The sequence below is a fragment of the Rhamphochromis sp. 'chilingali' genome (assembly GCF_963969265.1).
Source record: "Rhamphochromis sp. 'chilingali' genome assembly, chromosome: 18".
NCBI classification, from domain to species: domain Eukaryota; kingdom Metazoa; phylum Chordata; class Actinopteri; order Cichliformes; family Cichlidae; genus Rhamphochromis; species Rhamphochromis sp. 'chilingali'.
The window spans coordinates 19,614,572-19,629,243 of record NC_137945.1 but is presented as its reverse complement, the minus strand read 5'-3'; the positions used below and the strand labels follow the sequence as shown (position 1 = coordinate 19,629,243).

The following is a 14,672-nucleotide window of genomic DNA, read 5'->3' as shown; positions in this document are numbered from 1 at the left end:
AAAAAACAGCTGCTTGTTTAAGTGAAAATACATTTATGTTTTTTTTGCACTATTAAAGTTGTGGAGTTGTAAAGTATTTTTTCTAGTGTCAATTATATCGTCAGTTATATCGTTACTGCAAATTTTCAAATGTATATCATGAAAAATATTTTTGGTCATATGGCCCCGCTCTAAATATAGGTGCCTTTTTTATGCTTGAATGACTCATAGGCCAGCATCCAGTGTCACTGAAAATGGTCGGGTGCATGGACTGGACTGAAAATAAGTGAAAAAGCAACCAGTGTACAAAGAAAAACTTTGAAAGATCTTCAGAAAACCTGGAGAACTTTTTCTCAAGACCACTTTAAAAGGTTAAAAGAAAGTCTGGATCCTTGAATGTAAATGAAAAGAAATGAAGGGTGGCTCAAGACTTTTGCACAGAACTGCAGTGGACACATTTGGTTTGTTAGTATTTCTAGACAGGATTAATGGATACAGACACACAAAGCAAAACACTGTTAACACAGTGATGTATGTGTGATGACTGAAACATGACATGTTGAATTATTGACAGAGCTTTGATAAATGTGGCCTCAATGTCATCGTTATTTTCACTTTTTAATTTAGATCAGTATTCCTAACATAGCTGTTTGAGAGCTGTCACCTTGATGGTTTCTAGCATCAGGGCATTAGAGCAGCAAGAGAAGTTTGACCATGCAGGAGCTGCCCAACAATTAATAGGCGAATCCCCAGAATCGCAGCAATCACTGCATCTGTCATGTCAGTGTTAACTTTGCAGAGTGCTGGGCAGTGCAGAACAACACTGGGTGTGACAGACAGCGTACAGTCACACATTCTGTCTCTCAAACAGGTTTTAGGGGAAGAAGCATGAAAAGAGAAAATGGAACAGTGGAGATGTGATTTATGAAAGTAAACCATCCAAGTGTGGTGAAGAACAGCGGATTGTGCTGCGGTCTGGTGAGTGAGTAGAGTAACAAGTTAACATGACTTCCACTTGCAGTTAAGACCACCGTCTGGTGGCTCATCACATCCCTCCAGGACCCTTCTGATCTGTGTATCCACTGATCTGTGACCCTTCACTGAGGCACGTTTTCTACCATGTCAAGAGGAAACTGGACCACTTCTCTCCACACTTGTAGCTACTCTTTGTACTCTACATCTGCAACATACTCATGTTTAACCTGAAGAAACACGGCAATTATTAGTGTGATGTGTAATGTCTGCTACATTTCTTTTTTTATACTGACAATGAGCTCTTGTCATATTGGCAGGAATAAAATTTCTGGCCATGAGATGAGAACAGTGTGTGCACTACACCTTACTCAGTGTTGCTCTAAAAGGGAGCTAACAGTAGTTTCCCAGCTGAGAATTGACAACAAGCTGATATCGACACAAATAATCAGGATGAATTAATAAGCAGAGTTTTAGTTTTTGCTCTAAGTGGATCTCTGCACTTAATTGGAACATCGCATCACTGAGCCTGAGATACAACCTGCTGGTGTTGGATGGGCTGAAACATAACGTCCCAGTTTTTGTTTTTTAAATTGGATTTTAGTCAGGTGAGATTGGGGACCAGTCAGTGGTATCAATCCCTTTGTCATCCAGGAAATGCCTGCATAGATCACCACATGAGGCCAGACATTGTGCACCAGGAGGAACCCAGGATCCAGTGCACCTGGGTCTTGACAGCAGGTCCAACGATTTGATCCTGGTAGCTAATGGTAGTCAGGGTGCCTGTAGAAGTCTGTGTCCCTACCAGGATATACATCCACAGACCATCACTGATCCACCACCAAACTGGTCATGCTTACCGATGTTATAGGCTTCACGACTTCTCCAGACCCTTTCACATCTGTCATATGTGCTCAGTGTGAACCTGCTCTCATTTGTGAAAAGCACAGGGTGCCAGAGGGTGACCTGCCAGTGCTGGTATTCAAAGGCAAATGCCAATCAGGTTGTACAGTGCAGTGAGCCCAGGGCCCACTAAGCCACCCTAATGAAGTCTGTTTCTGATTATTTGGTCAGAGACATTCACACCTGTGGCCTGCTGGAGTTAATTTTGTAGCTCTGGCAGTGCTCTTCCTGTTCCTCCTTGGGAAAAGGAGCAGATACCAGGTTTGCTGTTGGATTAAGGATCTTCTACTGCCCTGTCTAACTCTGCTAGACTAAGTGTCTGGAATCTAAATGCTGTTGAGACTATGCTGTGAGACACAGGAAACCTTTTGGCAATGCCACATATTGATGTGCCATCCTGGAGGAGGTGGACTACCTTTGGAACCTCTGCCAGGTCCATGTATCTCCTCATATTATCATTAGTAATATTCACCCAGAAAATATGGAGGAAAATGTGTCAGTGGTCTGTAAATACATTGCCGTGTTAGGAGTTGTCTCATAGTCATAAACTCCAAAGCAGCTGAAGCAGATTAACAGCCCCTCTGATACTTAACTGAACAGATAAATATCTCAAATCAAAAAGCTTTCAAGAATCATAAGTTCAGATGTTAAACAAACCCACAACCATCCAACCATTTGCTGTTTACTGAACACTGTATAGTAAACTCTGTACCCTTATAGTGGATATACTCTACAGTATTGCGCCGTGAAACACAAAAATGAGAAACTGTGGACGAGAAAGTTCAAAGAGATCAAAAACAGTGCAAAGCACAGGAGCATAAAGAAAGAGTCGAGGATTGATTGGCGACGATTTCTTGCATTTGGGCGAAGACGGAAATAAAAGCAAAAAAATGTAGGCTATAATCATGTTAGTCTCCCCCCACTCCTCCACAATGGTCCAATCCCTCCATTTTAGCTCCCTCCATCTTCTGAGTGGTCATCTGTTGATTACACGTTATATTTAACTCTGCTGTCTCACTCTTTCCCTGCCTTACTCAGGTCCCAGTGTGCACACCCGCAGCATTCAAGCATACATACATAAATAACATACATACATACAAAATTTAATCAAATAAATAAATCACTCGGCCCAGCGGCCCTTTCTAATCAAGTGACATCAATCAGGGAGAACTATGGGTAAAGAGGCCTTGCGGCTGACGCCTACTGAGTGCGCCCAGATCACTGGAGTAGCGTCTATTTGAGTCCAAGGGGGGAAATATACGCTCCATGTCCCATTATATGAGAAGGGCTATCCTTTCGTCAGCGCGCCCATTACTCCCCCTATCATTTCCCCAAATCTAAAACCTGTTTTCAATCAACACAGCCAAACGAGTGCCTGTCCAAGAGAGGGGGAGAGAGAGCGAGCAAAAAGAGAGAGAGCAAGGGAGAAAAAGCAGTAGAGATGGACAGTGAGGGTAGGGGTAGAGGCAGAGCGATGGAGGGCTCTCTCCTTTCTTCTAGTGATTGGAGCGTTTTGCATTCTGTATGTGTGTGTGATTGAATCCGACTCCTAAATTAGGGCTGTCGAGTCGAGGAGCTGAATGTCCTTAACCCCCCTTCCCATATCCAATGCCCAGGCTCCGCTACTTTTGTGTGTGTGTGTGTGTGTGTGTGTGTGTGTGTGAGCGTACATGTGTGTGTCACATCACTGGTGAATATTTTAAGTGCAGCCTGGGTAAAAGGTTTATGTTAAGACATTGATTGCTAATGCTATGTTGTACATGTATTTGTGAGGAAGCTTTGTTAGGACATTAAAATTCAAAGTTCAGCAGTGGCTCTACTAACTTGATTTCACTTTCAGTGGCTGTATAGCAGAGAAGGAAGAAAAATGAATAAAATATGACTAAATTTACAAAAGCAGAGCCAGTTTCAAAACAAACACAAAGTAAAACTTTGGAGGACAACTCGCCCCAAACCTTATTCTTTATCACAAAGAAATCAATCATCAATCAATATTGGTTGATGTATTAATTTGGCCTTAATTTTTCATTTGTCCCGTAGTGGGGTTCAATCATCAACTGTAGATTGTTTTGGTGTAAAAGCTGGCCCGTTTGGGACAGATCAGCCTTCTTTTGAATATAATGGAAGTGGATGGCACTTACCTTACTCACAAAAAACCAAAGTCCAAGCATCATATCGTGAGCATTTTCTTTCTACTGTCTACATTCAACATCTGTGTCACTGAAGATTAAAACATCTGTACACCCATTATAAAAGGTTTAGCACTTTTAACACTGTGACAGGACGTAAACATTAATGCCACTCCCCCTCAGCTGGTGGATGTAAACAGTATAAAGACAATAGTTCCTGCATGAAATTGTTCACAACAAGGTTTCTGCATCATGTAACTAGTTATATTCTAGTAAAGGCAGACATTTCTACACAAGAGCTCTCTAACTGTGCAGCTCAAACCAAAACCACCTACAGGCCACGTGAAAAACAATGAATTCGATTTATTGCAACAAGTATGCTGGGTGTGTGTTATCTTACTTTTTTCGTCAGTATTTAGTACTTTTGTGATTGCGTATTCCCAGTCAAAGATGAACCTGTAGAAGCACAGCTGGTTGTATAGGGCCTTCTCCGAGTACTGCAGAGAGAACACAGACACACACAAAAAGATTTACTTCATCAAGAAAACCCCACCCGATATGGATTAAGGCAAAAGTGTTGTTTGGAAGCGGATGAGGAGCCTCGTGTATATTTTTCTTGCATGTGTGGAATATCCCTGTCACTACTAGTCTTATCCAGCCACCTCACCAACAACACTACTGCTCCATTTCTGCATTAATAAGTGATTAATCACCATTATTCACTCCGCCGAGAGCGGAGTCAAGATCATGACAGGAGGGGAAAAAACCCATCAACAACAGAATAATAAAAGTGGTTTACCAGTTTGAAAAACAGGCACATTAAACATAATTCTAAGAGGGTGCACCTAGCTCAAATGACTATACTTCCCTGAAAACATCTCCCTTCCTCTGTGTGACACAGTAAAGCGAGAAAACAAATTTGCTTGCTTTGTTAATCTCCACTGCAATTAAATGGAGCCACACGACAGCCTGCCAGAGGGAGAGAGGGGAAAGAGACGGAGAGGATGAGCAAGACAGCGGTGGGAGGGAGGGAGGGGAGAGAAAAAAAAGAAGAAAAACAGAGCAAAAGAAAGCAAGACTCGGAAAGAAGTGAGAGATGGTGAGAGAGAACGAAAAGAGGGGATCAGGCCTGAAATACCCTCCCTCATAATAGTTTGTTGTGATAAGCCATTGTGAGAGAGGCATGTGAACAGCCGAGGCTGTCAATTTGATTAGCCATTATACTGCATGTTTAATTGCAGTTATTGGCTCGTCATTTCCCTGCTACGCTGCAGAGGGCACGCTAAGCCCCGACCCCACACTGCCATCAGGTGTGCGCCGAGTGCTTTATTATTACCACCAGGAAGAATCCCCCGACAATCCCTGTGTGTCAGTATCCGTGTGTCTCTGTGTGTGTGTGTGTGTGTGTGTGTGTGTGAGTGAAGCGAGTATGTGTGCGCCCATTATACCTGCCAATCGGGAATGTGCGTAATTGTAATTTCAGTTTTTACTGCTGTGGCATAATCAAGTGGCAAGAGTATCTAATGCAGCTATACGCAAACTGTGTGATGTGTGAAAGCGAGTGTGTGTTTAATGGCTTTCTATGGCTTGCCCACATGGCACGCACAGCTGTTGACCGCTGATGCACTTGCCTAGTCAACAACCAAACCATGCGCATCCCATAATGGAGCCTCGGTTACGGTTGCCAAGGTTGAACAAGCTCGGTCGGCACAAACAGCGCGTCGCTTCTTCCTCTTAGGGAAAGAAAAAAAAAAATGCACACACACACACTTGAACAATATAATGCTGATTGTGGGCGGGCCAGTCGTGCCGCACTGACTGACTGACAGGTGTCAGAAAGGCGTGGCTAAAATGTTACAGGATTGTTATTGAATTTAGAGCCCCTCAACCCCACCTCACTCTCCCACACTCACACACACACACCTACCTCGTCATTCAGCTCGGCGCTTTGTTCCTGCACTGACACCATTTCAATTTGCTCCACAAATCTGCAGCATTTTCAGCCTGACTGCCTAAGGAGCAAACCAGCTGTGAAATTGCCTCTCTCCCGGGAGTGTTGGACCCCCCAGCCCCCACCTCGTACCCCTTGCTCCTTTGCCTCCCTCATCCCTGACTGACTACCCCCCCACCCCCTTCCCTTGCCTCCCCACAGATGCACACAACCCCGACCCAGCTACAAAACACAGTTACGCCATAAGGAAGATGTGTCAGGAGGACGATAAAGTGAGGGAGAGGATGTATACAATAAAAGGTAAAAGTAAGAAATAAGAAAAGAGGCTAAATCATACAAATTGATCCAAATCACAGAGCAACAGTCTAAAATGGCTTCACGCAATAAAACAAGCACTCAAGACTTCCTCAGTCTTAAAAACACCTGCCTCTATCTTTTACGTGACACAGGTGCGCGCACATATCTAACCTCCAGAGAACTTTTGCGCACTACACTGTCGCTCAGGTACACCAGTGAAGCAGTTAATGAAAGGTAGTCAGACAGACAATATTCTGCGAGCATGCGAGGGAGAGAGCAGGCCAAACAAAAACAAAGCCAGTTTTCCCCCCGCTTTTTTGGGTTACAGAGGCTGTAACATGTGTGAACTGCTGTGAAACTACAAGCATCCAGTGGCTTTGACATGGCAGAAAACATCCCAGCACCGGTGACACGGACAAGGGCCTCGGCTTTGCATGCTTCTTTCTGGCTTTGCTGCAAACATGCATTGTAAATACTGAGTCTACAAGCACTCGTGCTACTGCAGCTGCAGAAAGAGAGAGGGAGTGAGAAAGGGAGGGAGATGGAGAGAAACAAACATACATTTTTCCCTCAGCTGTGAGGCCACAAGGCTTTAAAACTCTTGAGCTTTTTAGATGCGATGAGCGTTATTGCCGGTTGTGGTAGTCACGCCGATCAGCTTCACAAGACACCATAATGAGTCAATATATGTAAATCTTTACTAGGCAAACACGGCGGGAAACAAAGGCATTTAACTGGTGCTCTCGCCCGCAAGCCTCCAACGATTCAGCACCGGTAATTTCTCCCCATTGAAAGGCATAATTGCCTGCTATTTGAAGATATTCATGCTCAATTTTTGAAATTAATTTCAATTGGGGGGAAATGTAGAAATGTCAGCTCCAGTGAAAGGGATTTGATTTCAATTATCCTCGCTCAAAGGACTGTGATTTCCAAATACACTTAAGCAAAATTATGACAAGAATTTTTGTTCGGCAAAATTCAGTGTTTAAAGAGCGATTAGGCGATAATGGGGCAGCTTTGAGCCGGCAGTGAATGCAGCCGTCTCCCTCTGAAAGGCACTCAATTATCTCTGATTGCTCCCGCTATAATGTATCAAATAGAGATACCTGCTATTGCCGTAATTTGTGTGAAAATTAACATGCTGCAATTTCCACTAGAGGGAAAAAGGGAGCTCTAATGGGCGCCTGAGCGTACATCAATAAAACGAGGGGAGAAAAAGAGAGAGAGAGGGAGAGAGAGACAGAAAGGGAGGGCGAGAGGAGGAGAGAAAGAGAGCGAGCCAAGAGAAGAGAGAATAAGTGTAGGAGCTAAGGAGGGAGGGAGGGGAGGGAAAGAAAATGAAAAGAAAGGAACGGGGAAAGAAAGCAGTGAATAAAGAGGTGGGGGGAGGAGGGGGAAGGAAAAGTCAGGACAGATTTGAGACAGGGTGAGAAAAAAAATAGCCTATTTGAGTTAAGCACTGCAGAGGGAGCGAGAGGAGAGAGGAAGAGAAAGAAATTTAATTTACTGAAAATATTACAAATTGCACCTGTGCATAACTCCCCCAAATTACCAACCAATCAAGGCAGAGTGCCTATTACTCTCCCATTACATGGAGATCAGATCACGCTCTGAATCTGTGTCCAGAGAGAGGGGGAGAGGGAGTGAGAGAAGGAGGGAGAAGAAGGAAGAGGCAGAGTGAGAGAGAGATGGAGGAAGGAGAAGAGGCAGCCCCACAGTGACAGTAAACGTACCATGATGCAGAGAGAGAGAGACGCGGGAACAAGGAGTCACAAACAAGATACTCCGTTTACAGAAGCTCTGACACACACAAAAACTGCCTTTGGTGCAGCGTACACAAAAGCAGAACCACTAATCGTCTATGTGGCTGTTGCATATTTGAGACCGATAAACTATGATGATGCTGGCAGACGAAAAGCAAGAAGGGAATGTGTCCAGAGTGATAAAGCAGGCAGGACGCACATGAATCTGATGGACGTTTCAAAAAGAATCAGAACTTTAATGCATTTAAAAAAGAAAAAAGGAGACCACCTCTCAGTGGAAATTGGCTAATTTCTCGTCTTCTTCATTGCTAGCGTGAGCGGTCCACACCAGCTCAGACTGCCATGAATGGTCTCTTGAATACTTTGCATAATTAGCAGCAATTAAAAACGTAAGCTGCTGGACTGTTAATCTCTGTGCACTGGCTCGATTCAGACAACAGTGCTGAAAAGTCAAAATTAGCCTACTACGAATCATGACTTATACTATTGCAGGAAAAAACAAAGGAAATCAGCAGCAATAATTCAAAATTAAATGTATTGCTCAAATACAGCCTTTGCTATATTGCTAAGTGGCAGCCCTTTGTGCTCACAAGGTATTTAAAGAGCTGTAATGTTGAAGCTAGCACACTAAAGGCCAATAAAGACTCAGTGATGTACTTGCGAAGGGATTCCGAGATGAATTCATAACATAATAAAAAGTATTTTTAATATTAGTCTAATGAATCTGTTTACTTACACTCACGGAGAAAAACAGACTTTAAACTTTGCAGCAAAGCCATCTTTAAAAAGTGCTTCAACATCATGAAAACAGTCAAGTTTATTCCCATGTGTTATATTTCGACCAGACGTGGCATATTTCTGTCACACCTCCACTTGTCTAAAATGTTTGTGAGTGGGAAAACCAGGACACCACAGAAAAGGTGCCAAAATCTGAACATCACAGAAACAACTACACTGTAAAACAATTACTGCTCTAATACTTGCTACATCATGTCTACCCCCTGTGTCACGTCTGTTTATTCCAGCCTCACACTGTAGCGGCAGTCGGTAGTGACACAGACGTGAGCCACAGAAAGAGTAAAAGCCAGCATTTTGCACACAGCGCCTCCATCTAGGTTCAAATCCCTCAACAGACAACTAAAACAATAGATCAGTTTCATGTCAGTGTCCAAAATTATTTGTTTGTTATTCACCTGCAATGTGTGGAAACGTCTACTGTCTTTTATTTCATTAACACAACAATGTAATCTGCCCATATCCTGCTTCTGATTTGCGGTTTGTTGCTTAGTTAGCCTTCAAATTACATGGCTGGTTAGAAAGGCCAATCAGAGTCAAAGCAGGGATGGGTCTTTGCACGTTACAGTCAGAGGAAAGAAATGCAGTGCTGTTGGAAAGTCTTGAGTGATTTTTCTATCCAGCTATGCTTTTTATGGCATTGGTAGAGCGTTTGGGGTCACTTAGATGCTGGAAAACGAAGCTGTTGCCAATCAGATGTTTTCCACATGGTGGATCCAAGTCTGATGGTACTTTTCTATATTCATAATTCCCCCAAACCACAAAGCCTCCACCTTATACAGATGGTTGTAGACACTGTTGTATTCCTCTCCTGACCTTCTTCATATGGATTGATTACAAATTTCAAATGTGGGTTCATCACTCCATAAGACCTGTTGCCACTGATTTTCAGTTCAGCAATAGTGCAAAATAGAATATCTCAGCCTTTCCCTTCCTTAAGAATACAACAGATGGATCAACTAAAGGGCCAGATACATCTGTCAGGTCTTTCCATGATTAATTCCTATTTCCAGCACAAAACTTTAAAATACTGTTTATTTTCTGCATCAGATTTGCCACATTTTCAGCTAATGGCACTTTGAGAATCACATTATTGGTGTAAATATCTTTGTTCATGGGTTTAAGTAAAGAAATGGGAACAAGTTAGGTGTTTGTGCAACACGTTGCTTGTAATTAAGGGCTTAAAAACAACTACTAATGATTCATAATGTTTCCTTAGGCTTTATAAAGAAAAAAAAAGTTTCTTGGGCAGCACAGACATGTAGTGATTAGCACTGTTGCCTTGCAGCAAGAAGCTCCTGGGTTAAAATCCACCATCTACCATCGTTGGGACCGTTCATGATCTCTCTGGGATACCCCAGCTTCCTCCCACAGTCCAAACTAACTGGTTAAGTGGTGATTCTAAATTGTCCATAGGTGTGACTGCAACAGTGCACCCACCCATGACCCTGAATAAGGGGAAATAAGGGGAAGAGAAAGGATGGATGGATGGATGTACTGCACAAGGACAGGACTCAAAATATGTGCAAAAACCAGCCAATTTACAGAGGAAAAATAATCAGGAAATCTGGAGAACTATTCCTAAAGACCACTTTTACTCCTTGTTCTTAAAATAAAATGCCAAGCCTGATCTCCACAGATGTTGTCTTACCCAATGTTTGAATTTGAAACAAAAATAAAATTTCGTTCAACGTTTTTAAATGTATGCAAAGCACCTTGCAAGCAGGGATGGGGAATTAAGAACAAGCTCCAGATGAAAACCTGTTCCAAATTGTCCGGTTCATTGGAAGCGTATGGCTCCAGGCTTATAAGTTCCTTTTAGCAATGCTGGCATCTTTTCCTGACAGTTGCACACTGCCAAACAAAGATTTTTGAACATCTGAGTCACATGCAAATATTACTGCGCGATGAAACACTTGCACTGATGCTGAAAACCTGATGTTCTTCCTCACACAGAAAATCCTCACAGACCCGGTGGTTTTGCACTGGTATCAATAATATCCTCTGAGTATTCATCCTGACTTTTACACAAAACTGCTTACATCTGTCTTCATCATCAGCAACCCATGGATTTAGATAAAAAGGCCAAGTCTGTGGAGTCAAACCGTGAAGTAAAATGAAGACAGGCTGCAGTTTTTAAAGTAGAGAAAGGGTGCATGAACGAGCACAGAGAGTTAAATGTTTTATTCAGCCCACAGTTTAAAGTGCCACGGCCCTCAGGCACAGCAATGGCTGCCTAAGTGGCTACAGTGACAGCAGAAATTGGCCTTCTGGTTTACAACCTGTCGCCACAGAGCCAGACACAGCAAAGCAGCCGGTGGGGGGGTGGAGTGGGGGGGGGGGGGGGGGGGGGTGGAGTGGGGGGACAGAAGGGGCAGAACACGCATGGTTAAAAAAAAGAAAGAAAGAAAAAGAATTGACAGGAGAGAGTTAAAGCAAAGGCTTGAGACAGGAATGGTAAGAATGGGACAGAGGCAGAAAAGACAAAAAGCAGATTGAACTGTCACGCTCAAATTGAAAGGGAGAGTGTTTCTTTTAAATCCAGTGGTCAAACTAACAAAGTGTTCATAAGGCGGCTACCAGAGCTGGACAGACAGATGCTTTTAATGGCTAAACTACCATCCAAGCTCTTAGTGCCTTCCAAACACAGACAGAGTGGCACACATGTGCGCTGACACACAGTCGCTCACACACACACGACAAAGATTGGTTTTATCAGAGTGTTTATTTGAGGAAATGTGACGCTAATGAGCAGAAATGCACAGCACATATGAGAGCGGATATTGCAGCTCCATAGCACCATCAACTGGAAAAGACCCACAGAATGCAACAACCCATGCTGCTGTGGAGATTTAACTCAGCCTGGGGTATATTTCTTTTAAGCCAATGGGAATGCGAAGCCACGTGTGTGCCAGTGTGAACTCTGATGTTTGCGGGTGCGTTACCTCGGGTCTAAGTGTCGCCCTGCTGCAGGCGGGGCAGATGGGTCCATGCCGGGAGAAGGCGATGGGCAAACGTCTGGTCCTGTTCTGACAGGCCTGGTCCTCGCACACCAACCAGCCCTATGACACATGAAACTGGCTTAGTTCGGCCAGCTGTGAAACAGCTGCAAACACACAAAGTTTTCCAAATGTTGCGATTTGTTGCTTGTTAGTTAAATTTTTTGTGAGGTTTTTGGATGAAAATCTCAACTTGCTGCTTTGACAGAGAAAAACACAAAGGAAAAACAAAACAAAACCAACATTTTTTTAAAGTTTTAAAATACTTCATTCAATTTTTAAGGCATTTATTATACTCTGAAGTTCTGCTACTGCAACAGTGATTAGAAATCATGTTTAAAGGATTCTTGATGAAAACACATGAATTAATGTACATTTCCATCAAACAGATGAACACAGAAAACACATTCAAAGCATCCAATGTCATTACTCGTTTATAAAACGTGTTGATTTACCACTTTGTTGCTAAAGGTGTTCTTAAAAAATTGGGGAGAAGAAAAAAACTTGTTGTCTTGTGGTGCTTTTAAAAACTGTTTCTGGTAATGAGGAAATTTTGCTGAAAATTGTTGTTTCCATTTTGCTGCTCTAATTTTGCACAACAATCTGACAAGAAACGCACTGCAAATAGGATTTGTAAAATGCAACAAAAAAACTGCATGAAATAAAAAGAAGTTTACTGACTTCGCATACTGCCTTTTCATGTTTCCTTTTCTTTACATTTTGATGTATCTTCAGCTGCTGTGTGTCAGGGTCCTGCTCTGTCATACAGGCAGAGCAGCAGACAGCCAAAACGGCAGTAGTTAGGACCTCCTGGAGTGAGGTAGTGACCCTGGGCAGGTGCTGTGGGCTAACCCTCTCAATCTCCCCATATTCTTCCAGATCACTCCTCCCCTTTCTGCTTCTTATGCCCTGTCATTACTAAAAGACGGTTTAAAGGGGAGGGGGTTAATGCCCAACTAATGACAGAGCATAAGACCCACCGCCATCAACGCCTTTGCTCCTTTCCTACATCCAGCTAGCCTTCGTTCTCCCCATTCAGTCAAAATAAACCCCTTCAAAACTGCTGCACCTGTCTGCCTATCAATACCACCCCCCTTCACCCACCACACACACACACACACACACACACACACACACACACACACACACACACACGGTAGCTCTGATTGATTTTTAGGTCCGCCTTTGTCTTCTAATCAGTTTTGAAAAGCAGCAACCAAAAGAAATGGTGAGGATTATTTTCTTTACAGCTGATTTAACCCTATATGAACAACTTTTTCCCCTGTATTGGTCCTTTTAATAATCTGTCAGATTTTTTTAAGGTTATTGTAAAAAGCATGTTTGATTTTAAGGATGCATTTCTCCTGCCAAATCTTTACGATGTTTCTATAGTAAACCATCAGTGAACAATACTGTAATGGTAAATGGACTGGTACTTACATAAAGCTTTTCTACTCTAACTGAGCAGTTAATCCAGTTATTACTTCACATTTACCCATTTACACCCACACATACACTTCCTATTAGGGCTGCCACAAACGATTATTTTGATAGTCGACTAGTCACCAATTAATTTTGCGATTAGTCGACTAATCAGATCATGCATCCATTGGACGTAAAACGTACAACTTATTGAACCAGCATGCATCTGCTCTTATATAACTATCATTAGCTTACAGCTTTAAGTGTTTAAGGTATGTGCTAACTAAAAATAAAGACAAGATGATCGTTTATTAAATTTTAATGAAATTTGCAGATTGTTTCGGTGGAGTTTAATAAACTCCTTGCTATCTAAAATATAACAGGACACCGGAGTATTTTCTCCAGCATCTCCCACTTCAGTTGTCTGCTTGACATTTATTCAAAAACTATGTAACTATGTGTAAAAACTATAACTTTAATCTCAGCCAAACCGATTTACTCTGGAACAAATAAAATACTAAAAAAAGCCAAACAATAACATTTTTAAGTTATCTAAATGACTTACATATGTTTAACCTGAGTAGCGAAAGATGGCGGTGGGTTTGAAAACGATTTGCCAGGAGTCCGGTGTTCTTACAGGCTCTAGTGAGCCTTGCCCCCGGCTAGCTATCGAGCTAGTGGGTAACAGATGTCGCCGAAAATGTCGGAGCGCTTTTAAAAATATGTGGTGTCTTGATAAACTGAGCAGATATTTGAGGTTTACACAGCTACATTCTCGCCTGAACATATGTTAAACGTTTATTTTGTGACCCAGAAAGAATAATAAGAGTAATATTAAAACTAACTAGCTGCCGCCATCGTTGGAAACTTAGCTGGGCTGCGCTATGAATTCTGGGACAGAGCTACTTCTTCTTCTTCGGGGTTTAACGGCAGCTGGCATCCTTGTACATGCAGTGCTGCCATCTTCTGTTTCAGTCCGTTATTACACTCTTAAATCCTACTACTTATTCCTGCATCTTTTGTGATCTTACAAAGCTTCAAACGACGCGTCGACTATTAAATCAGTCGTCGACGATTTTGATAGTCGACGTAATCGTGACTAGTCGACTACTCATGGCAGCCCTACTTCCAATCACACACTCTTCCACCAGTGGAGCACTTTGGGGTTTAGTATGTTACCCAGGCATGCAGGCTGGAGGAGCTGTGGATCACACTGCCAACCATGTGCCTGGCAGACCACCCACTCCACCCCACTGAGCCACCCAGTACAAATGAACAGCACTTCAGTTCAGCCACTGTTTCTTTATGCAATTTGGGCTTCACCGGGTTCCAATGACGTTGTGATGCTATGAGATTTATATGAGACTAGTATTTCATGTCAGCAATTTCTGACCAAAAAGCATCACATTGTGGATCACTAATTGCAAAATTTGTCCCATTTTAATTTTCATAATGTACTAAA

The 14,672-nt window shown here is 42.6% G+C and overlaps 1 protein-coding gene across 2 annotated transcripts in view; it reads right to left on the bottom strand.

Moving 5' to 3' along the window:
* pola1 (polymerase (DNA directed), alpha 1) overlaps positions 1 to 14,672 on the bottom strand; it is a 64,021-nt gene that overhangs the window by 9,038 nt on the left and 40,311 nt on the right. For both annotated transcript variants that reach the window (XM_080864927.1, XM_080864928.1), the window contains exons 35-36: positions 11,735 to 11,851; positions 4,384 to 4,480 (exon numbers count right to left, since the gene is read on the bottom strand). In XM_080864927.1, the coding sequence (XP_080721053.1) occupies positions 4,384 to 4,480; positions 11,735 to 11,851 (214 nt within the window). The remainder of the gene's footprint in view (positions 1 to 4,383; positions 4,481 to 11,734; positions 11,852 to 14,672) is intronic.